This window comes from Cyrtonyx montezumae, unplaced genomic scaffold (genome assembly GCF_038088225.1).
Source record: "Cyrtonyx montezumae isolate F1298 unplaced genomic scaffold, pur_monq_1.0 scaffold_18, whole genome shotgun sequence".
Classification (NCBI taxonomy): domain Eukaryota; kingdom Metazoa; phylum Chordata; class Aves; order Galliformes; family Odontophoridae; genus Cyrtonyx; species Cyrtonyx montezumae.
In genome coordinates, this window is record NW_027071914.1 from 4,532,996 (window position 1) to 4,559,813 (window position 26,818).

At 39.6% G+C, this 26,818-nt stretch overlaps 1 protein-coding gene across 6 annotated transcripts in view; it reads right to left on the reverse strand.

The window, feature by feature from the left end:
- TENM2 (teneurin transmembrane protein 2) overlaps positions 1-26,818 on the reverse strand; it is a 459,783-nt gene continuing 432,965 nt past the window's right edge. For all 6 annotated transcript variants that reach the window (XM_065734485.1, XM_065734484.1, XM_065734483.1 and 3 more), the window contains 10 exons: positions 25,243-25,263; positions 21,125-21,357; positions 19,970-20,124; positions 18,601-19,475; positions 14,078-14,253; positions 12,268-12,503; positions 7,721-8,017; positions 5,173-6,787; positions 2,763-2,893; positions 1-1,878 (listed from right to left, as the gene is read on the reverse strand). In XM_065734485.1, coding sequence (XP_065590557.1) covers positions 1,117-1,878; positions 2,763-2,893; positions 5,173-6,787; positions 7,721-8,017; positions 12,268-12,503; positions 14,078-14,253; positions 18,601-19,475; positions 19,970-20,124; positions 21,125-21,357; positions 25,243-25,263 — 4,501 coding nt within the window. In that variant the 3' untranslated portion in view covers positions 1-1,116. The remainder of the gene's footprint in view (positions 1,879-2,762; positions 2,894-5,172; positions 6,788-7,720; positions 8,018-12,267; positions 12,504-14,077; positions 14,254-18,600; positions 19,476-19,969; positions 20,125-21,124; positions 21,358-25,242; positions 25,264-26,818) is intronic.

Consider the following 26,818-nt stretch of genomic DNA (forward strand, 5'->3'; position numbering starts at 1 on the left):
GGAGTTTTAGAGACTTTATTTATGTATAAACAATTTAAACACTTTGCCATAAATTATCTTTGCCTGTCTCTAGTCTTTGCTTAGCAGCAAATTAAAATTAATATAAAAACTCAATGAACAATTCATACATGTATATTACAAAAAAGTTCTTGTACCAAAGTTCTTATTAGACTTTTTTTTTTTTCTTTTGTGGTGACTGTAATGTGATTGTCTCAGTTTCTCGACCAAACAAACACACTAATAATTTTTAAATCTGAAACAGTGATTGTGCCTTCTGGCTGATGTATGTACAGGGTGATCTGACGTGGTGCCCATTTGCAATAGTGTAACACAATGCCCACAGCTCTACTGGAACTGATACCAACAAACTACTGAATCTAAACAGACTACACCCTGTAACTGTGTTATACTGTCCACAATGGAAATCTTCAAAGACAAACAGAGTATGAAATTTATTTGTAGTGATTTATAGCCACCATTCTGAATGTAACTTTACACTCTGCCCTCTTTGAATAAGTTAAGCTTCAGGCCAGACAAATGGAGGGTCAGAGCGCAAGTGTGGTTTTGTTATTTTTAAATATAGTTTCCTTTACTATTTCCAGTGTGCTCTCACTTGCATTCTCCTTTTCCTCCAGTTGCTACACACAAATCACCCCAAAGTCATGTTTTAAATGCACCTGTATTTTGCTTTAAATTAAAACCTCTTGGATATTTATCAAACAAGCAGTCTGAATCATTTGTGTTTCATCAGCTGGTTAGTGAAAGTGGCCCACTTGGATTTCTTAGTTTGCTCACGTGTGAATGAAGTGAGGTAATACAATACGAGGCCTTCTTTTTATTTTTCTTTAGACCCAGAACAAGTGGGTAATATTTCAGGGGTACTTTTAAATTTGTATGGTTAAGAGTTTTCAGTCAGGCTTTAGTCCACTTCAGGATGTGGTTTTTAATCACTTGAACAGTAGCATTTAACTCAAAAAATATGAGCTTTTTTTTGCCACTTGCTATCCCAAAGTAGCTCAGCCTAGTGCCCCCATGTAGGTCTTCATCTCCTTAGGAGAGGAGATAACAGTTATGACTACTGATTCATCCAGCAAAGGATGACAGCAGGTTAATTTGTTACCTCTTTCCCATTTCATTCTGTCTTAAAAACTGGATGTTGCTGCTACTGTCTGCTAGCTCTGGGTACTGCTCCACAGGCAGGACATAATATCCCTCGTAACCTTGAACCCTTCCCGTGTTCAGAAGCTGTTGCTTCTCTCCGTCTGTCCATACGCGGCTGCCCTCGCGGCCATCCCGTGCCTTCTGCTGCTCTTTGGCCCAGGCCGACCCCAGGGCTCGCTGCCGAGCCTGGTCTAGCACTCGTGCCTTCTCCTCATCCAGCGTGTCGGTGGTGAGCCCGTAGCGGATGTTGATCAGCAGGGTGGAATACTGAAACTCGATGTTTGTGAACCGTCGAGTCCTTCCACTGATGAGGAGGGTTGGCTGGGAGACGGTCACGTTTACTCCGCTGTCCAGGACCTTCCTCCCGCTGGTCATGGCGAGGGTGACGAGGTCGCTGTCGGCTGAGCCTATCTTGACAAAGTAGTGAGTATCCTTCCCTTCGATGCTGTAGTGCATTTTTTCCAGGTAGTGAGCACTGTTAAGGACAGAGGCAATTTTTCTGCTATCGTCTGTGGCTATGCTGGAAATGCCAGTGGTTACACGGCCTTCCTTCACAGCAAACATGATTCCTTTCCCAATAATAGGAGTGCTTGTTGCAAACCAGTGACCTGCTTTTTCTCTAATACTGGCATGTAATCTTTTAGATATGACCTGTCCCTCAAGAGCCATGAAAGCTTGATTGTGTCTTTCTGTTGTCTGCTGGACTCCTGTAATTAGCTGAAAGAAACCAAAACAACAAAGAAGATACAGACCTGAAAATATTGTTTTCAGAGAACAGTGCTAATCTTCGTTTTTTGTTTTTTGTTTTAAAGGAAAGTCACACAATGAAAAATTCTGCTGAAAGACCACTCCCTTCCCATATAAATACCACATTCAGAATTGGGTAAAAAACATTTGGCAAATAATTCTATAATCAAATAAAAGGTAAAAGTCATATACGGTGGCTTACATGGTCACGTCGGCTGTGTTTCCATAAATGTGAAGCGAGCTTAGCACAGGCTGTTTGAAAATGGCCTAGTACTTCTTTTGAATATATTAAACTGGTTGGAATTCATGATGAATTCATAATGCACATACCACATCCCAGCCTTAACCCAACAAATGCACATGAAGACCGTAACTGACATTAGCTGTAGTAACAAAGTAGGAAACCAAAGCCTCTACCTATGAAAACCCTCAAGCAAAAAACAATGAAAAATGCTTTTATGGAGTGCAGAGTAAAATCATGTCTTGGCAGTACAATGAGTACCAACCTAAGTTCACTGTGACACCCACACTATTAGAATAATTTCACCAAGGGTACAACAGATGATAAATTACCCTGCAAAGTTTCCTTTTGTCATTGTTAATCAAGTTAATCAAGTTACAACTTGTTAATCACAGAAGAAGTCAATAAAAGACAAACTAATGACGCTGTAATTATGATAACGAAGGCTGGCAAGAAAGACATATGTTCATTAATATAAATTCTAGCTATACTCACTTTCATTTTACATTGAAATAAATCCTTGGCCTTCCACTGTAACTACTGAAGAGCCAGCAGTTCTATTAACAGAGAGAGGCAAATTTATCAGGAAAAAGGACTTTGTGTTTCTGCCTACCTGTCCATTTTCACACGCTTGACTCTCAGTCAACTCATATGGCGGTGACACAAAGTACATTTTTGCTCTAGGGAAACCAGGAATAATGTTGCTAAGCTGAAATCCAAACATCACCAACCAGCTTTTGACATCTAAAAATGAAAAGTAAGCAGGCAAGTAAGAAATAAATGTGCATAAGTACAAGAAATCCACAGATTTAGGAAGTGCACCTTTGAACTCATTTGTTTTAAGCAGCAGTTTTCAAAATTGTGGTATTCCACAGTGAACAAACGCAGGGAATATTGCCTCAAATGCACCCCAAATAGTTCATCAGTGTTATACAATCTCTTTCATTCATTCTTTTTCCGCAATTGCACATGGAACACTTTATGGCAATATCTGTCCCCTCTCTGACACCTTCTGATGAGGTTAATAAAATCCATAAACTATATTGTAAAATGATGCTTTATCATCTTTGTACTCTGAAGAAGAGCTACAAAGCATTCTAGGAAAATGCATGGCTTCTCTTCTCCTGCTGCTCCTAGCTGTCCTGAGGACCCTGGAGGACCCAATAACTGTGGTCAGAGGCCTCACATGTCCATCTTCTACAGCACAGCTGTGCCTGCCCAGACAGGTGCACTGCATGTGCAGGAGGAAAGGGGGGGGCTGCAGGGCAGGGTCTCAGCCCGGGGATGTGCTTTGGAGAGCTCCAGTCTCAGCTCAACATGACAAGCTCTGTCTTCTTTTCTAGTTGAAAATGCCCTCCATGCCCTGCTCCCTGCTGCAGAGCCCTGGGGACTGAGTGCCGAGCCGTGCACTGCCGGCCCCTGGGGCATGCGGGGCCATGAGCCAGCACCTGTCTGCTGCTACAAAGCCTCTTTCCCCTAAAGATTTAGTGACTGCCTCATCAAAAGTGTAATACCCATTGATCGTGGACATCCTAATGCGCAGTACTCATTGCAGAGTGTAATACTTACCGGTTGTGGCAGAAAACATCTCCTTTTCTCAGCTGTTCTGACAGTAAAATAAGTACTAAAATATTCTGTTTGTATGAAGATATTTATATATATTTCCAATTACATGAGGGAGAAGGGTTGTTTTTTTTTTTTCACCGTGAAAAACAAGGTGTCAGTATAATCACTTCTTGTGCAATAGGATTTGCTTAGTCCACACAGCAACAAATTTTTTAACCATGAATGAATTATTTTTGCAGGGAAGGTATGTGCTATACCAAAAGGCCATGTATTTTCCAGGATTTAATCCAGTAGATGGATAAATAAAATAAATGCAAATTCTGAATATAGCAAAATATCAGACGGTGGCATTGAAGGTGTAAATCAAACCATGGTGGATGAAAATAGAATTGTGTTGAATTTAGGCCAATGAAGCATCATCCCGCAGTAACTTTAGTCAATATTTTTCACAGTAAGAAGTAAGAATCCCACTATCTTCATATTACAAAGAAGCTACAATCGAGGCACTGGTATGCTACACGTATGACTAGGTCCCAGAGAATGAAGGAAACCTGCTACAATTCTCTATGAAGGAAATGCACACTTTTCTTGAGATTCAAAGGACTGCTAAAATTAAGATAGCTTCCTTTTTAAACTATCGCTGTTCTATTTACAGTATACTACAGATTCAACTTTGAAAAAAACCTTTTCCTAAAGACATGTTAATTCTTTTTAGAAATTGCTGGCAGCCAGTTCAAGTACTGTGATCTTACTGAGTGAAAAGTTATTACTAATTAAGAAGAGGTTACAAGTTTTACCCAGTTCTAGCTGGGTTCAATCAAAACTACTTTATTGTTTCTCTCTGAACGTGTGTCATAAAGTTTATTAAGTTTTCCAGGAGAAAAGAATAGTTAAAAAGGTGAAAATAGGATTTTTGTTGTAGTGACTAAAAACTGTTTGTGTATTAAAAGATAAATGGGAAAAAGAGGTTTAATTAAATCAGTTCTTGGTGCTAATATGTAATGTGTGTATGGCCTCAGTCAGAAGTTAATTTTGAAAGCAGCCCTGAAGGGAAGAGATTCTGAGATCTTCTGATTCTTGATTCTGCAACAAACCTCCCAGCAATTCTTACTGGTAACTTCACTTTGCTTCACATCTTTTACAAACACATCTCTCATAGAGTACTGAGTTCAAAGGGAAGAGCCCTTATGGGTGACCTGAAACTGAGTATTTAGTCCAAAACTACTTGTTCTTCTTCACATTATTCTTTGTGGTATCTCATTTCTTGCTCTTCCTTCAGGGAGGAGCAGTATCCAAGAGTTAAGAGTAGCCAGCCCTTTTCACAGCACAGAAAGGAAAACAGCCCAACCTTGATGCTCCGATGACAGTATATGGCTAGTAAGGTGAATTCTAATTCCTTTCCCAAACAAACTTCCAAACAACAGTGTTATTTATACAAAAATGCAACGAAGTCTCACCTGTCACGTAATTCTTTAGATCCAGTTCATTGCTGAGAGGGTTGTTACTCTTGAACATGTACAGATTGAAAGGAGCAGGTTCTCTACCAATGTTTTTCCACATTGTGTAATCAGGAGATGTCCAGCGTCCAGCAAGGACATCGTAGTCCCTTTGGGTAAAATGGACGAGTTTGGTTAAAGGATCGTACAGCCCTCCATGGAACCCAATAACCAGCTGGAAATCAGGGTTTGAGTCGTAATAGATCTCCCCATACGCGGTGTACTGAAGCTGTTTGATCATGAGGCCGTTGATGCTGAATACGGCTAATGGAGTGCCTGTGTTATCGGAGGCGACATAATATTCTTCCCCACTGCTACTCTCCATTGCAAAGAGGTGGCCTTGTAGATCATAATACAAAGAGGTGATTTCTGAATTGGAATGATTGTAGACGTGTGTTACTCTTGTCGGATTGTGAAGGTCAGCGTAGAAGTACTGTAGATGGTGCCCTAGGTTGGTCTTACAGGAAGCCCTTCGGCCAAGTCCGTCATAACGGTACTGAACATTCCACCCGTTTGCTTTGTTGTAAGCTCTTGTTAGAAGTCCTTTGGAATTGTACTCAAATACATCTGAGCCTCGCTGACACAGGAATCCGTCATCATCGATTTTGTACGGTACGTCACCTAAGCGCGTAATCCTGTCTCTTAGGTCGTAGCGCAGGGGCATCAATCGGACACTGTTTCCAGGATTCAGGAGGTGAAGATTTCCATTCAGGTCGTAACTGTAACGCCAGGTAGGCCTATCATTTACTGCTACGCTTTGCAATTGTCCATCTCCATCATAATCATAGGTATACTTGGTTGTGTTGGCATACGGCCCAAGTTTCAGTTCTCTTTTAGTTACTCTTCCCATGCTGTCATATTGCACAGTCATCCAGTACATCAGGGATCGGAACATTTCATACTGAACTTCTTTAATACGTCCGTGGGTATCAAAGTGCTTACTCAGTGTCATAACTGCTGTAGTAATAATTTGATTTATATCGTAATAAATGACTCCAAATTTGCCAAAGTGCTCAACTTTGCCAGAAATCTCATCATAACGGTAAAGATCAACTGGAAGAGGCGTCTCACTTATGATGGGTTTGATGCTTGCAATTCGAAAACTATTGTCGTGATATGTATAATCAAACCTTGCATTGACCATGCCTTCTTCAGAGAATCTGTAGATTTGTTTGTCAACAAGAGGGCCAATTTTACGATAGCGGATTGTACAAGAAAATCCTCCACTTTGCAAGTTCACCAATTTTAGGACGCCTGTAGTTTCATCGTATCCAAAAGTAACTGCAGTACTGTCATAAACAATTTCAGATAATTTGGACAGCTTTCCATACTTGTAAAAGACTTGTCGACCAGTACCTAAAAATAATGTTTTCAAAATCCTCCCATCATCACTGTAATCAAAAATCACTGATGCGTTGCTTTCAGGAGGATTATAAATATTCCTAATGTAGCCAACAGATGTGTGAGTTGACATGCTATGCCGAGCAACACTAGGCATAGTAACAGCATGGAGCCGGTCTGAAGAATCATACTCAAAGATGTACTGCCGCTGGCTCTGAAGCAGAAGTACCATTGACTATGGAAAACAAACAAACAAACACAAAAACAACACATACACAATTACTGTCTTTAAGCTTGTGACCTCTGAGAGGGCATCTAAAAAACCCGAAGTTTACTAAGGAGGCAATAATGTTAAATTAATAAAAAGAGACATCTATACATTAGTTAGGGGCATAAAGCTGCTCTGGAGTATTGTCAGATTGCCAGATGAAAGGATCTGCTATTTGGAATTCAACATGCTGACACTCCAGAGAAAGTGCAGGTTAGTAACCATTTATCTACCCTCCCTTTAGTAGGATTTCTTTTTCTTTTTCTTTTTTTAGTAAAGGATGAAAAGGAATTAGGTAAATGAATTGATTTATCTTTCTGCTAGCAATTGTAATTCACAGTTAACTGCTGTGAAGCTTCTGACAAACTAAGCAGAGAAGAGGTTAAAACAACAGATTCAAAGAAGGGAAAATAATATGCAATTTTCAGGTATTTAAGCTGCTTTCACAATTAGAGTGCCTTAATTAGGATAAATAAAAATTCATTACAATATTTTCTTTTAATTCATAATGAGTAGAGATGAATTACCTGTTCTACTTGAACCTTTGGTCAGGCTTAGTCATGCATTTTTGTTCTTAATTATGCGCCACTCATTGTGTTAGTTTATGCCACCATGTGGTGGCCTACTCACTTTCAGGAAAATATCAAAAGATACAAACCATGAACAAAGCATTTCCTATTAGAAAATTAGTCAAATTCAGTCACTAATTGAAAAATAAGAACTTCTGAGAGCAAGCAACATGGGATTATTAACAGCTTTTTGTCATATGTAACTGCATACATTATGTTTTGAGTGACTTCTGCGTGAATTTATTATAGGTAAAGCTTAAAATGAAGCAATGAAGTAAAGCAGAGCTGTCTCTGTGCAAGATATGTCAGAATGTGAAACGACATCACCTACTTTTTCTAGGTAGGTGTAGCTCCAAACCTTCCCGTCTGCAAACATGCGCGATATGATCCTGCCTTGCTTATCGATGTCCGTCCTTTCGCTCATGGCGCCGCGCTGCAGCCCGGCCAGGCGCCCGTTGAAGAAATAGGACACATTGACAGCAGCCAGGCCGCTGCTGGGCAGCCAGAGGAAGGGCCGCCCCAGCTGATCGTAAATTATCCTCAGGGTAAACTTCCGGTGGTCATCGTAGATTTTTTCTGTGCGTATATTCCGGTCGTAATCAATGGACAGTAAATTCCTTCCATGAACCTGTTGAAATGAATGAAGGCTGTATTCAGTGGCCACTGGGCAGTCCACCTATATGAATGTTCACAGTAAGACCAGTGTGCTTACAGCAGAACGACATTTCCTCTAATTTTTTGCAAGTGTAGGATGTCTTCACATTGATGGGCTTTCGTATTTCAGCTCTGGGTAATTTCAAATATGCATTATCATTTTCCTGGGCTATCTCACAAAGCTGTGATCTTATAGACAAAGGATTCCCCACTCACAAGGGGCAGACATACTACATATCTAGGTCTTCAATTGCAGACTGTTAACAATCAGCAACAAAACAAGTGACTTAGCATGGAAGGAATTGTTTCACTTCTGATGTCCAGTAGTTCTAACTTAGCTTTTTTCCCTACAGTGACTTCACGGACAACAGAAAAAAATATAATTTTATATCTTCTTGGAGGTTTAACCATTCAGGCACCTTAATTGGAACACGCATTAAATTCATTCCATTAATGTTTTCTTCATTTTCTTTCTAACTACTCAACAGACTCCTCAAGCAACTCAGTTACTTAGGATGCAATTCATTTCTTCTGATCAAAAATCACAGTCAAGTAGGCCGGGATGGACTTTTAATTGTGCAAAACAAATGTTCTGAGTAATTAGGTTAAATATTTTTATTTTTATCTAATATTTCAGTTACAGTTTCTAAATAAAGGCGAAGCATGAAATGTTTCAGTCCTCTCCCTGCCCCCCCCCCCAAAAAAAAAAAAAAAACAACCAAAAGAGCAAAGCAGAAACAAAGGAGCATAAGAATGCAAAATGGTGAGGTTTCCAGTGAAAGCTCCATAATGAGACATACATCAAAATATTCACTGGAGGCTAAGCCACAGAATTCAGGCTAACGCTATAATCTGATAAAGCTTCTTAAGTAATTTAATTGTAGATGTGTCATTAATAAAGTACAAGTCTTTAAATTAGATATCATTTGACAGCAATGACTACTTAAAAAATATTCATCAGTTTCTAGGAATTTGTTCTCCATCTTATATTTTTCTGTAGCTTTGATTAAGCAACATTTTCTGTTATCCAAAATTAAACCACACATCAAACAATATGTAAATTAACCCTGAGCCTTTCCTGCAGACATGAAAGTTATTCTGAGATATTTTCACTGGCAGGGGTAAACCCAATTCCCATTGCAGCTGACTCTGTAGGAATTCAGTTACACTGACAGCAAATTTAAAATTAATACAATTTTGTGTTTGTAAAGAAGTAATTATTTCAAATTATCGCTCATTATCCTCATTTTTTTCCATTAATAAAATTTAGCTCCTCAACAGTCTGCATTTTCTCAGTGGTAATCATTAGGAAAAGCTTTTCTGTAGGTTTTCCCAAATGTTTTTCCAGCAACAACTTCTTCTGTGAGTCAAAGCAAAGGCACGGAATTAAAAATAAAACATCTCATCAAAATAAATCATGCTCTGCTGTCCCAGCTTAACGGAAACAAGGGTCTGGAAGGCAAACTCAACACCAGCCCTTTCTCAGCCAGTTACTCTACTTTTCTAAGTGTGAGGTCAGTTCTCATGGCAGAGGCATGTCAGAGCCCTTTCCTGCAGAAGGGTCTTGGCAAAGGGGGAGAGAGCACACAGCTATAACATTAAAATAGAAGAGACAAAAGGAACCTGGTTTTTCAAATGATAGGATAAGGTTTTAAAAAAGCATTTCAGAAAGATCCTTCCTTTTCCGAAAGACATTATATAGGGAATTAGATTTATTTTTTTCTCCCAAAGATAACCCAACTATTAGTTTTTTTAAATGATTACACCACACAAACAGCACTCAGGGAATAAAGAAGCCTCTGCCTGGATAACTCAGTAACTTCATTTTTGTTTGTAAAACAAGTGAAGCCACAGAGTGTAACTGTGGTGTCATATTAATGACATAGAAATCCAAACAGAATGACTAACTCCCACTCTTCTTGGGAACACTAATAACACTACTGCAAATATTGTGGCTGAGGATCATCTCAAAAGCCATTTCTCTTTTGTTCTGCTACCTCTATGCACATCTGTTTCTTTCAATGCTGCTAAACAGGAAGCAACAGGGAGGAACCCTTCTGTGCACTGGTAAAAGATCTCGCAAAAAAAAATCACTTAGTTGCAGCTTATCAGAAACTCCTCTGAATGAATCACAGAATCACACAGAATCGTAGGGGTTGGAAGAGACCTCAAGAGATCATCGAGTCCAACCCCCTGCCAAAGCAGTCCCCTACACCAGGTCGCACAGGTAGGCGTCCAGGTGGGTCTTGAATATCTCCAGAGAAGGAGACCCCACAACCCCCCTGTGCAGCCTGTGCCAGTGCTCCGTCACCCTCACCATAAAGACGTTCTTGCATACATTCGTGCAGAACCTCCTGTGCTGCAGTTAAATGAAATTTGATCAAAACTTGGTCTGAAAATACTAGTGAGTACGTGTGGCACATAACCTAGTGGCAGGAGGCTAAGGAGGAGGAGGTTCCCACTTCTCACTTCTATTTGTGTGTCTGGTACTGCTCAAAAGAAGTGATAACAAAGCAAGAAGGAATGACCACACTGTTGTCTCCAGCCCAGACTAAGGGGCTGTACTTGCATTCCCATTCAGCGCTGCCAACACTTAACGAGAGACTGCAGGACTGGAGATAACAGTAGGTTCTCATAAGAGACCGGTCCCATAGGAGAACACCTCCCGCTCAGCGTTCCCCCACACGGCCCCACTGGTGGCCCCCCTGTGGCCCGGCCCCACTGGTGCCAGCCCAGCTGCCCTGCCCACCACCTGCTCCCCACACATCTCCCAACACAGTTGCTATACTTGATTTACTAAACAATTTATAAAGATGAATTAGAATAAATGAGATGCAAATAAATTCTGTGCTTTCTCCCTCGTTTTCAGATTTCATTTTCAGTCCACTCAACCTGTTATAATTTCATAGTGATTTTCATTTAAAAGAGCTAAATGGATATGTGATTATTGTTACAGGAACTAACACCAGACAATTAAATGTTGAGGTGCTGCTAGATAAAGCAGTGTTTTCATTTGCATAAACATGATGCAAGAGAATCCATCTCAGGCAAGGTTTCAGCTCGAAGACGTGTTTAACTCCAGTTAATTACCACAAGTACCTCTATTAAATTTTTAGTACTGAGAGTTAGGATTACAGCAGTTTTCATTTTAAGGTTCTATTTATTTTTATTTTGAACACCTAGTCAAAATGCAGAGCTGATCTATTTTCTACTTACAGTCAATTTGTGCAGGTCAACACATCAGAAATCAATTACACAGCCATGAAATTTAGTCATTAAGGATTAGCTGCTAATCTCATTCAATTTTTTGTCAAATCTTCCTCCTCACACAAATATGTGCATATACTGAGGATTTGTGAAAATAAGGAAAGACTGTGAATTAGATGTTAAGGAACAGGAAAATATCAAAATTTAACATCCCAGTCTAATTAATTTCTACAAGCAGTTGACTACACATGTTGCATTTGTAATGGTCATCTTGAACACGCAGCATTGTGTCACATGACCAATGATATTGAAAAAAATTATTAAAAAAAACCTGCGTCTTGGATCAGTGCTACATTTTTTCCTGCCTGGTATCTCAAAACCCTTTCGAAACTGCATAAACTGAGGAAACCAGAGAGCGTTTGGATATTTAAGAGGTGAAACAGAGCATAGATGAGAAGAGAATGGGATTAACCTGGATGTAGCAGATCTTTAATTTTGCAGGGGATGGATTACGTGACTGGAGTGTCTTTCATTGCCTATGCTTATGACTTTGTAATTATGGCAATTATTTTCCAAGTATGCCATTTAGGAAAGGGAATCAACACAGTCTTCCTGACTTGATGAAACTGCAGGGGGGTTTTAGGTAAGCAGAATGTAACCACTCAAACTATAACTGTTTGCTTCAGAGGACTGATTGTGGTTAAGTGAGAGCGGGATTTCTACAAGTGGTGACTGATCAGAATCTTTTTCTTCCTCACTTGCAGCAATATTCTGGTTATTTTTACCAACCTCTTGGGGAATACTTTAAGTAATGAAATTTCTGTAGCTTATTACATATGATTCCATGTACTTAACCGGCCTCTCCAACAAAGAAAAGATTCTCACACCAAAGTCTATCCCAGGGTCACACATTTTAAAGAACTGAAAATAGAAACGTGTTCTTCAAAACAGAAAGCTATTGGCCCACGGAAGAAAAGATCATTATTGTAATGCTGCCACTGCAACAATTTTACTTACCCTGAGCTTTCTTCCAAACACAGTCACTTTGCCTTTAATCTGTTCTTTCCTCAGACGCCATTCAATTGAGTTCAAACCATTCTCCATTGGAAGAGAAATATTACATCGTCCTATGGTGGGAGTTACTGTCCCAGCCAGGACATGAGGTTCGCTGTGAAAGCTAATGCTCATGCCATTGGCATACATCACTCTCAAAGTACCATTATTACAGAGCTGGTAGCTGTTCCTCACTTGATCTACAGCAATAATGAAAAGAAAATAATTTAGCTACTCCAGTCATAAAGAAAACATATAGCTTAATTTGATTGTTTTTTTATTGCACTCCTGTTGATGTTAAATGAAGTCAGCCTGCAATTACCACTTACGTGGTACTATGGTGGAAATTACAGATGTTACTGATTCATGTAAAGAACAGTAGTGTAGCAGTGAGCCTGCAGAGAGATACTATGTTTATTTCATTACATTTTCCCTTTAGTCTTAATTATGAGTCAAAATGCACAGTGATATACTGCAACCACACAAATTTATTTCTAATATGAGCAAAAAGTCCTGAAAACTGAACTGCTGGATAAACAATAAAACATTAAGCTCCAGGATAAAAAGAACAGAAACCCCACACAACTGTTAGACTCTTTCTGTGTGTGACCAAGTAAGCTCCTCTTCTTTTCCTGTCTGTTTAGAAACTGTCTCCAAGCAGGCGCTTTGAACAGAATTAGTTTAGCTTTAAATCCTCAAGGTATGAGGCTCCAACAATACAAGCTGGCAGCCACAGTCCTTTATTTGTCATTCTTCATTCTGCCACACAAGAATTGCACTAGCCAATCACACCCCCGGCCCTTTTGCTTTCTGAGGAGAGTTATAAAAATAATCCAGTACTTGCACGGCAGTGTTATTGTCCCAGCTTTGACACACTGAGCTCTATTCTAAGACAATGAGGAGAGAGGGCTGCAGTGGGCAACTGTCACCAAAGCATCAATATTTGTCTGACAAAAGGACAGCATCTACATAATTAATCATCTGGTATAAGGGAGAGAAAGTCTTTGGAACCAGATGTGTTGCGGTATAATAGTCTATAAATGTTGACATTTATGTCAGGAGGAGGAGGCCATTTTTCAGTGACGATATTCCAGTGACATTATATCTTAATTTAAAAGCCCTCATCATTCAGCATATCCCTTTCAGTCTGTCTTTGATAACGGCGACTGCTTTCACTTTGTCAGATATAATGCTTGGGTGGTGCTGGAAAGTTCTACACGAGCATTTAACCACTTTGTTGCTAGCCTTTTTGGACATGCTTGGGGCTTAACACCATTCTCGCATGCACTGACTGGGGCACAAGACCATCTGCTGGTGCCATTTTACATTTTATTTCATGGTAGTGCATACATTTGAAAGACTCACGTCTAAGCACAAAAGGTACCTGAGCCTCTTTCTCCACAGGGCTTTTTTACATAGAGAGTCAACATTCATCAGCCAGACTGCACTCTGTGGCAGTGAAGTCAGATTTTGCAGTGAAGTACAGAGAACAGTATTAGTGGGTAAAGCGAACCTGACACAAGAGGTAACAGCACAACTAACTTTCATCAGGAAATAATGACCACACATATTTGACACAAAGTATGGTTGTGAAATGTCTCTTACCTGTCCTGAAGACCTGTCATTTTAGGAATGAGCTCTATGGGATTTTGTCTTGCAAACCTTATCATTTTTCCCCTGCTCATGACTGTACTTATGACACAAATCTTTTGAGAACTGCTTTCTCAAATTGTGTGTGTGGTTAGGAGATGTGCTGAGAAGTGCACTTTGGTACCTTGAACAACTGTATAGGAAGCCTCCACAGAGGAGAGATTTGTGATGACCGTGACATCATCATCCCGATTAGAATTCTCAATGTCGATGGTAATAGACTTTTCCATTTCTCGATGAAGGCTAGTTACCACTCCAGTGGGACGTGTTACATTGGTCAGGCGCCCTTCATGATCATAGCTAATAGAAAAGTTAGTAAGAGCAAAAAAAGCATGAGGATATATGTTCATTTCAATACCCAATGTATTATTAATGCACCAAATTTTTGCAAAAATACAGAATGAAACAGATTTTTAAGAACAGCCCAGCTATAACTATTTCTCTGTTGTTGAAAGGGTCTATGATGATGAAATATTAATTTTAGAGATACTGATCTCAACTCCATGAGTGTAAATCCAGACTAGTCTCTTTAAAAATCAGTTAAATTCTTAGGGATATACAGAGTGATATGTGGATCCGTTATAATTAGTAAATTCATCTGTATTTTAATGGATGCATTTCACTCTAAGGACATGGCACCATTATGATACTACAATATACAACTGCATACACTGCACATTTGCAACTGAATATTTAGTGGAAATTACTAAGTATGGTTTTAAATGACATATCAAGGAATAAGCTTGCCATTAGAGATTAAAAAAGACATCAGCTTGAGAACATAATCATTTCATTCAGGTCTTATCTGTGGTAATGCATTTCCTTTTGGGGTGAATCTTTCTTTTGCTCATAAAGATGAATGATGAGAAGCTAAGGCACGGGGATAGGTTGGAGTTGCACAGAGGGCAGCAGTCAGCACTCAGAATATACCTTAGAAGATGAATTAAGTGCTCCCAAGGCACAAAAACAGAAAATAAGGGTAAAAGGGCTCTCCATTAGTCTATTGACCTTACAGAAGCAGTTAAGTTTATTTAGAGGTACAAAGCCTGGGGAAGTGGCAAAGAAGGAATGCTGCCTGAGAACAAATTTTTCTTGTTTCTCCCTTTCCTTTTGCGTGCTGTATTTCTGTGCATACATATGCTAAAGAAGCAATCCCTTGGATCTCTTAAGGGCAAGAAATGGGGACCTGAAACACAAAATCAACATTCCTCTAGTTGTTGTAATTCTCTATTTGTGCAAGTCTCTCACCCAGCTGCTAGCAAAGCGCAAAGGAGAAAGACAAGAAAAAATGTCCTGTGTAGATAAAGGGAAAAGTTTAGGTAAAGACTGAAACCAACTGGTCATCCTTGGGATGCAGAAATCCAGGGAGTGGGAAGCCTGGAAGAGAACTGGTAAATCCAATGCATTGCCTGAGAGTAGGAGAAGAGAAGAGCAGAACATTTAGTATCACAAAGCTGGATGATTTCTTTGTAGATCAGCGTTTAGCTGCAAAGAAGAAAAAAAATCAGTGCTTTCAACATGATTTTTTACAATTAAGTCACTAAGCAACCTCAGAGTGGGCCACCTAAACTGTGCAGATTATCTCCAAAATTAATATACAAAATAGGCTCCTCAGTTAATGCAAATATAAATTATGCCTTTCAATCCATTGCAATTGGTTGCACCCATTCAACTGAATATGGAGGAGGAAGGAAAAAAATCACCTGTGGAGCAACAAGTCTTACCAGAACCAACGGAAGTGTTAGGCAAAGAAGTAAATCAATAAAACAAAGCATCATGCGACCTGGAAGGAACCAATAATATAGTGTGTTCATTCAAGCAGTTCAGGATCAAATAAAGATTAAGTAGCATGATTTTTCTTAATAAAATTCACAAGTTTCTAACCATTAGACTATATATATAGACATATATTTACTATATCAACAAGATACTGGATAAAACACAATACATTTAGGTAACCTATGAAAGGGGGTTTGGTTAAGTCTTTATAAAAGTGTGTATAAAAAATACTGAAATTACTCAGAAAGCATAGGTGAGGAGAGAACTTGATCCAGCCAAACATCCACCTAGCAAGGAAAACAAGAAGCACCAAAAATAGACCTTCAAAAATCTAAAAGGTTAATAATGGGATATCCCCTAAGAATCTGTACGTGACTACATCTGCATGTCTAGTGATTAGCAAAGGTATGACAAAGGATACTTAGGTGCCAAATGCTTCAGAAGAGACAATATTACTTAGGAGAGAACTAGAAAAGTATATGAGTGGCTTCAGACTATGTAGAGCTTGGAAAATGTGCAGAAAAATGGCCGCTGAAATTCCCCGTCAGCAAATATATTTTAGGTAATGCAAATGAGACAGATTAATTTAAACTTCTCATTCACATTGCTGGGTTTTTAATTAACTCAGCTAAAATTCCTAGGGATTGCTGTGGGCTACTCACTGAAAATCTCTGTTTAAAGTCCAAGGACAGTCTAAAAGTAAATATGGATGAGGAGGTACAGAGACTGAAACAGAAAAATGGAAATATTCTAATGCTATTTTTACAAACCAGTATTTTGCCCCTTCCCTCTCCCAGGGCATTTTCCCCAGTGCTGGTCACAGCACTTGAAAACAAAAATGGCACAGCTTACAAGGGTTTACAGGACAACTGTACTCTCTATGTTCTGCAGACCATTTAGTTTATGAGCTTGGCATAAAAGAACCACTACCTAATAATATACACAGATTGCAATACCAGTGTAGAAAGGAGGCACTGCTGTTTTATGTACTGCATCAATAAAATCCTACTAAAAAACATGAAAGGTAAAAAAAATAAATAAACTAAATAAACCAGAAAACTTTTAAGTACTTTGTAATAAAGCAAGTGCTTAGCAGACTACAAAAACCAGGCATCTCTCTGAATAATAAAAATAGAGCTATTCAGGAATTAAATGGTTATCTAACTTTCTTCCTCATGACATGAACCTGATGCTAATCAAGTTAAAAAAGGAAAGTTGGAAATATAAAAATACACTGATCAGCCTGGGACTTCTTGTGTCTTTGCTGGAAGCAGCTACTACACATCACAGCATGACACAGCATCAGGCTGGATGAGTGAGATCTGATAAGGCCATCTTAGTGCCTTCACATGAGGTGGATTCTAGATACGTTGAAATGATGGAGCTTCTGTTAGAGAATTTAAGTTAGAGCACAGTTTCACTGCATATTCATATTCACTGTGTACTGAAACAGTTGGTGTATGTGCTTTTCTGCATATATATATATATATATGTATACACTGATATGTGCAACACACTGAATTCTGTGAAAATGTTCGGGCATAGTTATATAAATGAGGAATAAAATAACTGGATTATTTTTGCAACTAACGCCTGGTGAAGAAATACCCTTGCTAAAATGTTAAGGAGCAAAAGCCTTCAGATCTCTACAGAGTCCTTGTGAAAACTAGTTCAATTTCCAGGGCCACGTTAGAGGAGGACCACGAGAGGGCACTGCCTTCCTTTGCAAGGAAAAGGCATCGAGGGCAATGCACTGATGAGCAACGCTAATTTAGATGTATTTCGAGCAGACTGAACAGAGCTCCTTGTAACCCTGCATTACTTTTCTCTAAAAAATAAGAAAATGTTGGCCAAGTTGAATACATTAATAAACGACAAAAGGTGTGCACTATCACTATTCTGTAACCTTAAAAATAAGGCTACAATTTAAAGTCAAACATAAAATCCCGTTTATACTTTCTAGCCAGTAACTTGAGAAATGGCACTTAGTAGTAAGCAGTTATTTCTCTGAAAAAAAATATGCAGGCATCAGACTTACCATACTTAAAAGTCATATATACATTTATAATATTCCATCTAGATACTATTTAAAAATCTTTTGGTTAATAAATGGCAATAAGACTACTAAGGATATGAAAATTATTGAAGAAAATCTGTTTTTTTTTTTTTCTAGATTCTTAATATGCTTTTGAACCTCATCTGCTGAATTTCATTTAAAGAGAAAATTCTGGCTTTTTAATCTATGTGCTCATGAACACCAGTGCACTCTTGGGTTATCAACAAAATTATGTGAGTTACACAGGGGTATGACAGATAGCTGGGGATGTAATTTCCTCACTTGTCTCAAGAATGAACAATCAGTAAAGTTAATCAACATTTTATCAACCATGAGTAATATATGAGCCTGAATAGAAAGATAATTTGAGCTCTAACAGAAAGAAACTGTGGTATTAAGGTTTATAGAGACAGGCAACTCAGTAGGAGCCACAGATTGCTGGGGGCTGGCTTGGATTTAAATTATCTGCAGTCTTGCTGGTGACTAGGAACAGGGGCCCAAGCTGGTAAAACAAAAGCCCGTTTCTGAATGTCGCACATAGTCCTTCATGCTGGAGGTGGGTAAACTTCCTCACTGGCCTCAAACTATGGGCAGGAGTTTAGGTGGTTCCGTACCCACCTAAAGATCATGGCAAAACTGATGAAATCAAGCAGCCACTTAATCATGTCCAGCATCATAACAGATTGAGATGTAAAGGCCTTATTCAGCATCAGTGAAAAACCTACAACAAATTTCAGCGGGATCACTTCAGGGCCCCATCACTACCATTTGAAAAATAAAAGTACGCTTAATATATCCAAAAACATTCTTACTCATAAAATGTTGTCCATCCTGTTTCATCACTCTTCGTTGCTAAGAGACCACTGTTTCCGTTATAAGTCATTAATCCAAGTTCCAGGGTCTGCGTTGAGACTAGTTTGAGTCCACCATTAGTGCCAACTGCCAGCGTGACAATCTGATTATCAGGCATCAGTAAATGGCGGGGCATTCCGCTGGCATCCCGACGGACCTTCAAGGAGTTGCCATTGCTGTCCATCACCTCCGTGACATCGTTATCGCTGCTATAGGTGAAATTGTACAAGTACTCCCCGGTAACGAGGCTGAGAGTGTACTGGTGAATCCCATCAGCATTGAAGACATACAGCTCCTGTTCTCCTGGAGATGCAGCTTCATATTGGTTAAAAGAATTAAGAATGGGCCTGTTTTTACTGACAGCCCTAATGCGGATATTTCCGAGATCAGCTATGTAGATGGTACCATCTGGGGCCACAGCTAAGGAAGATGGTGAATTTAAGATGGCATCAGTGGCATACCCATCATCCCCAGAATAGCAATTACAGTTGACATCATTTTTGCAATCACAGTCTGAAGCTGCCCCTGCAAGAAGGCATATTTCTCCATTGGTAGTTACCTGGCGTAGCCGATTAATTTTTTTTTCATCTGTCTCACTGATGTAAAGAACTCCTGTGTGTGAGATGGCAATGGCACTGGCTGATTCAAGTGCAGAATGAATAGCCAGTTTGCTAAGAGAGTAGTCTATACCAGGAACCTGGCAGTGCATGGGGCGTCCAGCAATAATGCTAACTTGATGGTTTTCTGTGATCCGTAAAATAACATTGTTCTCTAGGACATAAAGTGAGTTGTCCATGGGATTGACAGCGAGATCAGTAGGCCACTCCAGCCGTACCTATGAGTTGCACAAATTATTACTGTAAAACTCGTAACTGAAAAGTACACTTCTAGTGTTTAAAATTCCATGTGTAACAACAGCAAATTAGTGAGGGGTTTATCAGCGTAAATCATGAGACTAGGTCATGAACTGCAACTATTTCAAACAATTATTTTCTTTCTTGGAAATATTAAAGCTATGTGCAATGGTAACGTTGGTTACTTGTGTTTTGGTGCAAAGAATGAATGCTACATTGTGGAAACTCTACAGTAATTACAGAAGAACAGGCCATTAAGACAATAACTTCCATTATCTCAACCTTATTTCTCTATAGTTGCATAAATAACCGCATTAACCACAGTAAAAGGATGGTTCATTCATCTCAGTAATGACTCAAACATGCTATCATCTTGCAATACATAACGTATTTCTTAAGTGGCCAGGAAGTCATCCAAAACAGTTGGATGTCCAAGTCTTCTAAGGCTGAGAAGTAAAAAAACGTGAGAGTTTACCTGGCTGACATCCATGCTGGAATCACAGCTTAGGGGTCGAACAGCAGTCAGGTCATTGGAGCCCAGCAGAGTTGATATAATTCCATTCTGATCCACTTTTCGAATCATAGTGGCATCAACAAAATACATGAGTCCATACTTATCCACTGCGATTCCTGCAAGTATGAGAAACAGGCATCAGTGAAGAGCCTAGCCTCAAGGTAGGGTTAATCACGCTAACAAGTTCATGAGATGGCAATGTTTGTTTACTTTTCCTGCCTTCCAAGTTGTAAATCCTTGAAGAAGAAAGGCATAGAAAACGGAAAGTGAATTCTTGGAGGAACAGAATCATGCTGCTGTTTGTCATGAAGGAGGGCAGGCACACTCTCACTTCACTTTCCTGCTTCAGTTTGGTCACTGCCTTGCCCAGTTCTTGGAATACTCATCTAAAAAATCTGCCTTAAATTTGTTGAATTAGTATTCATTGTTCGGTCGAGGGAGAGAAGATAAAGCTTTATCTTCTCAAGTGCTACACGGAGGCTTAACTTAAATATGCAAGCTGTTCTGTCCCATTAACGTACTTTGTACATATATACAGAAACTATTACCAATACAAAGAACAGGACCTTTTGTTTTTATTCATTTTTATTCCCTTTTGCTATCATCTAGTTACCTTCAACCACTGTAAGAAAGAAACAAAGGTGTCTGAAACACCTGGCAATATGCCTGATTAATTCATACTTACTATGAAGCTGAAACAATGGAAATATCTTAAAAAGCAACATATCCCCAAATCTCTACATCACTTCTAAAATTGTTTTCTAAAAATCAGAAACTTGAAAGGTAACATAAAAGCTGAGAAAAATGCCACAGTGGGCGGTTTTTCTCCCCAAAATACTGTATCTTGAGTTGTGATCTGTTTTCCAGTTTTCACGTTCACTTCATGGAGTATGTGGCACCCTGCTAATTTGTGTTCTGCTCTCCTTTAGCAGCATTCCGTGCTGGGGTAATAAAGTTTGCTTAACTAAACAAAGCACGAACTCTTGCCAATCCACTGTAATTAAAGCACGGAATAAAAATTACCAAGCAAGTAGTGATTTAATTGCCAGATAATTATTTCCACATCCAGTGTAGCCTCACATAGTCATTTTCTCAGCCTTTTTTTTACCACGTTACCTCGAGGACTCATTAGGGTTGCGTCCACTGCTTTCCCTCCATCTCCACATCTGGCTTCGTCAAAAGGCAGGCATTGCTCTCCAGTCCCCGCTACCACTTCAGAATTACCAGCTAGGTCTTTCATGCCAGTGAGAGATTTGACTTTGTATATCCGTCGGCTGTTGGTGTCTGATACGTACAGGGAGCCCGAAACAGGGTCCACGGCCAGATAGTATTTATGAGCAGGATTGTTGCTTTAGAGAAAAAGGAAGCATAAAACAAAAAGAGCTGAGCAGTCTAAAAACTTCACAGGCCTTCAGAGCTTAGATATTCATCAGACACACCGAGATCTGGAAAGAAAGTCTGACACCTTCATACAGAGTTGGGGTCTGAAGAACTTCTGTTTGAAGATTTAACTTGATTAGGGACTGGTCAGAGTTTCAGGATTGCCATTCCAAATCTCACGCTCCTCGCTACACCAAACACTGCATAACAGAGCCCAATAAGCCAGAACCATACAGTGGACCTTCTCCTTCATCTCTTTAGCTCTTCAGATGTGCTTTTTGTCCATTCTCTTTGGCTTATATCTACCTGCTAACACCACCTTTCTTCTGAAAGGAGAAGTTATAGGAATAAGATAAAAAAAAATCAGCTTCTGAGTTACATATATTAAGCCACAAGATTTGTGCGGTCTTGCATAAATAGAAGGCAGAAGCATAACAAATGTATTCCTAAAGCAAATTCATTCTCATTCATTCTTATCAAGAATCTCATTTACGGTAGATGAAGTCGGTTATGTAACTAAAACCAGAGAGACCCCAAGTGTCTGACTTTAACTCCAAACCTTCTGTTACTGACAAACTGGTCCTCAGTTTGAGATTAGAACAGGTGCTCATATGGGAAGCTACTTCTCATATGAGATATATGTTTTTTGACAGCTTGTCACATTTTGGAACTACTTTAGCAAATCATCTGCAAATTGAGAAATGTCAATCTCAAGCGATATATATACATTCACACACACAGAACTGCAGTGCAGAAATATTTTCAAAATCTTTCCTGGCTAGTTTAACTCAATTTAGTTGGATTTTAAGCATGATCTGAATTTTCCAGCCTTTGGTGCCTATGGGTGAGCGTAAATAAGGTCAATGGTGGTTTCAAAACATAGAAGACAAATGAAGACAGGAAGAAAAATAATGAAGGTTACTTACCAGTAACCAGAGAGATCTGCCTCCAAATATCCACACTCCTAGTTTCAAATGGCAAAAGTGCCCATCTCCAAGAGTGAGGATACACAGAGATTATGATGGACTTAAGCCATTCCTTGATCAGATTCGCTGAAGGTATATTAAGGGCGCTTCTGGCAGATGGACTGCCAGTAACACAAAGACAACTGCGTTTCTGTGGTCATGAGCAGATTTGGAGGAATGAGGAGGCCCCAGAATATCACTTTTTACAGTTACCTTCCCCTATGCCAGTCTTTGACATCTCACGACTTCAGGTCATAGCAATTAGTTCTAAAACCCATAGAAAGTAGGAAGGAGATTTGTTTGATCAAACTTAAATAAGCAGAGGAAATACCTTCTGCTGAAGTCTAGGAGTGTAGAAATTAGAGATGAATAAATACAATAAACAAAAAATACTTGGCAGTTTTATTTCATGCATGAATTGCAAAGTGCTTTATAAAGATGGGTATTATACCCATTTTACAGAGGAGGAAACTGAGGCACAGAGAGGTTAAGTGGTGCAGACAAGGTTATACAGGGAGACTAGCGACATGCTTGAAATCAGAGCACGATCTCTTTGTTTTCCAAGTTCCTCTCCTTATCTTCAGCAGCAAACTGCACCTCTTCACTTTTATCACACTCCTTCTCATCCCTCCAAAACAAAGCTTAATCTTTGCCACATAGCAATATATTTTTCTCCACTTACTTCTTCACTCTCTCAAGTATCTGAGCCATACAAACACCTCCATATTACTCACTGTTTTGCAATTCTGCTCTCTCTACTTCCATCATACTTTTCCCTTGACACTTGGGATGAAATTTCACTGTGACACTAGTGCTGTGTCATACTTCACTTTGCAAAGACACCCAAATTTAAGTCAAGGCTTTGCAACAGCAGCAGAATAGACAACACCTACAGACTGCTGATGCTGGCTCGTGTTGCTGTCCTCAGTGCTTTCTGCCTGTCTCATCCAGAACTTGTCTCTAGGATGGGCAGAGGCAGGTACAGGCTGGAGATGCACTTACCAATCTGCTGCCTGCTTAAGGCAGGGCACTCCCCTGTTCTGGGGTGCTCTCAGCAGAGAGTGTGGGAGCTGCTCCACCCTTGCTGCAGCCCTGTGAGCTGTAAGAAAGGCCTCTGTATTGTTCAGGTATGATTTTGCAAGCCTGAGCCTGCCCTCCCATGAGCATGCCCCTGCCTCCCTTCTGCCCACAGCTATAGTCTAAGGTGTGTCCTGCTGCTATCAGCACAGAGCAAGGTATGAATCAGAGTCAAGAACAATGCTAGTATGTGGGCTCAACTCCCTCTTCTCTCCTGCAGGTACTTCTGTGGTCATGGAGCTCATCCTGTATTTCTCTACTGGCATCTCCCTCAGAGCAGTTTTGTCAGGTGGCTTTTGTGGGCAGTTAGTTTTTGTTCCAGATCAGGGCACAACTCAATGGAGCTGTTAACCTTGCCTATTCGCTTTTGCTCCTGAGCTTCAAAATGGAACAGGCAGTGGAAGATGCTCCACAAAAAATATTTGAGCAATTTTGGCACAAGACAACTGGTGGACGTGCATCCACTGTCTCAGGAAAACTGAAGAAAGTATTACCACAAACGGGGATGTATTTTATAAGTAGTTCTCAAACTGGCATCTAAGCAACTGAATGAACACCTTTTGCCACTCTTTTCTCAGTGCCATCTCAATCTTTTATTTGAATTATAGGAAATGAAGGAGTACACCTTGCTTTAAAATACATTCCTTAACTTTTGATATTGCTCAGAAGCCTTTCCTCCTCTAGTCCTCCCTAGTGCGCACCGCAGTTACCATCTGCAGCCTTACTCTGTCTTCCAGGAAGCCTGGAGCCTCATAGCAAGTACACGCAGCACCAGCTCCTGGTTGCTGCTCTTCTCATACATGCATAAACAGCGTTACAATAGCTTTTCTTGAAATAGAACCAAAAAAGAGAAGCTGCTCAGAGCAAATCTTTACGCACCTGAAGAATTAACTAAGCTTACAGTTGCAAATGAGAAGCCTCCAGCATCACCAATAACCATTAGCAAACTGTGAATGAATTCATCTAGATAAAAAAATTCAGTGGAGTTAGACTCCATATACCAAAATACACTGTGAACAGGCAATCACATTGTTTAGTCTGACTATCTTTTGTATCTAACTTTCATAGCAGAAATGGAGGGATACCAAAGTACAGCTTTAAAGAGGTCATGGACAGAACAGTGTGGAAGAGATTTTAATAGCTCCTCCTGTTCTTGCCCTTGATATTTTGCAGGGTGAAGGCATGTAGCACTGCAGAAGGCACAAGCATTTCCTACGCTGCTCCCATCCAGAAAGCCTAGTGCTCAGGTGAGGCAAGAGGAAAAATCTTTTCTCCTCACATCCAGAAAGGTTACGCCTCCCTTATAAATCGCACAGTGATTCCTTCTAGTGATTTCACACAACCAGCTGCCAAATGTACTCAGTGAAAGAAAACAGAAACTAACTTACAAAAAAGGACATCGTTCAGGGAGTCACTAATGACCGGAAAATGCATTTTTGACCTATTTCCAGTCATTGGTGCTTTTGTGAAACTTTCTGGCTTTTGTAAAACTGCTCTTGTAGTTTGTCTCAACCATTTAGACCAGTTACAGACAGCGGGGAGAAATGATTATGTAGAAGTTAGCTTGGGGTTCATTATATTTGCATTCTACTATAAGTTTCTAATTACTGTCATAACTTGTTTTGTTGCTTTTTGACTACATTTTGTAAATGCTAATGCTTATCATATTCATAACACACAATTAGCACATAAAATGTTTCTATATATGGTACATGAAGAACATAACATTACACAAGAAGCACAACACAAAAAGCAAACACAATGAAGCAAACAAACCATATCAAATTATATGGGAAAGAGCTCATGTCTTACCTATGTTTAAACTCTTTATTTCTTTATAGAAGGGGAACAGAAGGAAAAAGAACAAACAGTTAGCTGAAGAATAGATGGTAAAGCAAACATAGTATTTGTTTTATTTTACAAAAGGACATAGGAGAAGATAGCTCTTTTCAGCACTAGCCTTAGCTTAGATACGGATGAAGAATGCCTGGGAGTGATCCACTTGCCAACTAGTTCCCTATTATGATGCCCCTTCCCTCATCCCCCACCCCCATATACACTGCAGAGGGCTTTCTGAAGCACTGAAAGACTTTTCAAATGGAAATATACGCAGCTCGTGGGCTAGGAGGGAGAGGAACTGGCAGTTTTCTTCATATAAATGTGGGAATGGGGAAGCACTGGGATTTGGATATTGTCTGCCAGCTATGGGCAACTTGTATAATCAAAACTGCTTTCCAACAAGCTATTTCTAAACAAATTTCTATTGCACAGTATATTTTCTACTCCCCCAGACTTTAAAAAAGCACTTAAGACTAGTTTGGCTGTGACTTCATATCATTTTATCTAGATTCTATTTAAGTCAATCAAAGCAAATGTTAGGTTATAAAAACCAAATCTTTTAAGTGAGCAGTAAAATACTGTACAATGGGAGACATGCAGCATTAATTGATGCCTAATCTACTTTCTAGATACAAGGCAAAAGAATCTTTTGCTTCCTGGAGGTCAGTACAGTCTCTACACCACAGTGCTTCACTGTGTTTATAGTTTCTTTTTAGGGGTATACATTGAAACAAAGCAGTGAGGTGCATGACTCCTGCAGAGCTCAATGCACAGCCCATAACTTGCAGTACCAACGTTCACTGTGACATGCAGCACTCGAGTAAAAATTCTTGGCAGCCACTCAGGTCAGGTACCTTCATAAAGGATGGTGCAAAGGGAGTAAGCACACTGGCCCATTCTGACTGTACAGCTACTCAAAATTTATACTGGCTTATGTAAAACCAAAATTATAACCATTCTGAAATCTAAACAAAGCAATATACTTTGTTGAAATAGTTACGGAAGCACTATTTGCACTTTCTGTTTGATACCTGCTGCAGACTCACTCCAGTTTATACTTAAATGCCATTATTAATGGGGGATTAAAGCCATTATAGTCAGATTTTAAAATGGTCACTGTATCACAACTACTTCTGCACGTGATGTTTGCTGGAACAGACCCTACCTAATTCTCTTCAGAGAGCAAGGGGTAAATAGATCACTGCAAATCCTAAAAGCCTGGGCCTCAAGTCATTTGCAGCTGCCCAGCAGTACTCAAAACATAATGGATTCATTGTTTGCTGCTAACAGTTGTGGAATAAGCTAAAGAAACTACACTGTGGAAAAACAGACCTTCATAAAAGAAAAGAGAAAATGGACAAAAGCAGAAATGGAAGATAGGCTTCCTCATCTTCACTGATGTCTTTCCTATTTTCCCTCATTCATTCTGATGTCTGAGCTGTCTCCTGCCTAGGTGGAAAACGAAGTTCTCAGACTAGTAATGTTGTGGACCAGGAGAAACTGCTTGGAAACGTTATCAGTGACTGACATTTGGAGGTGAGATGGACAT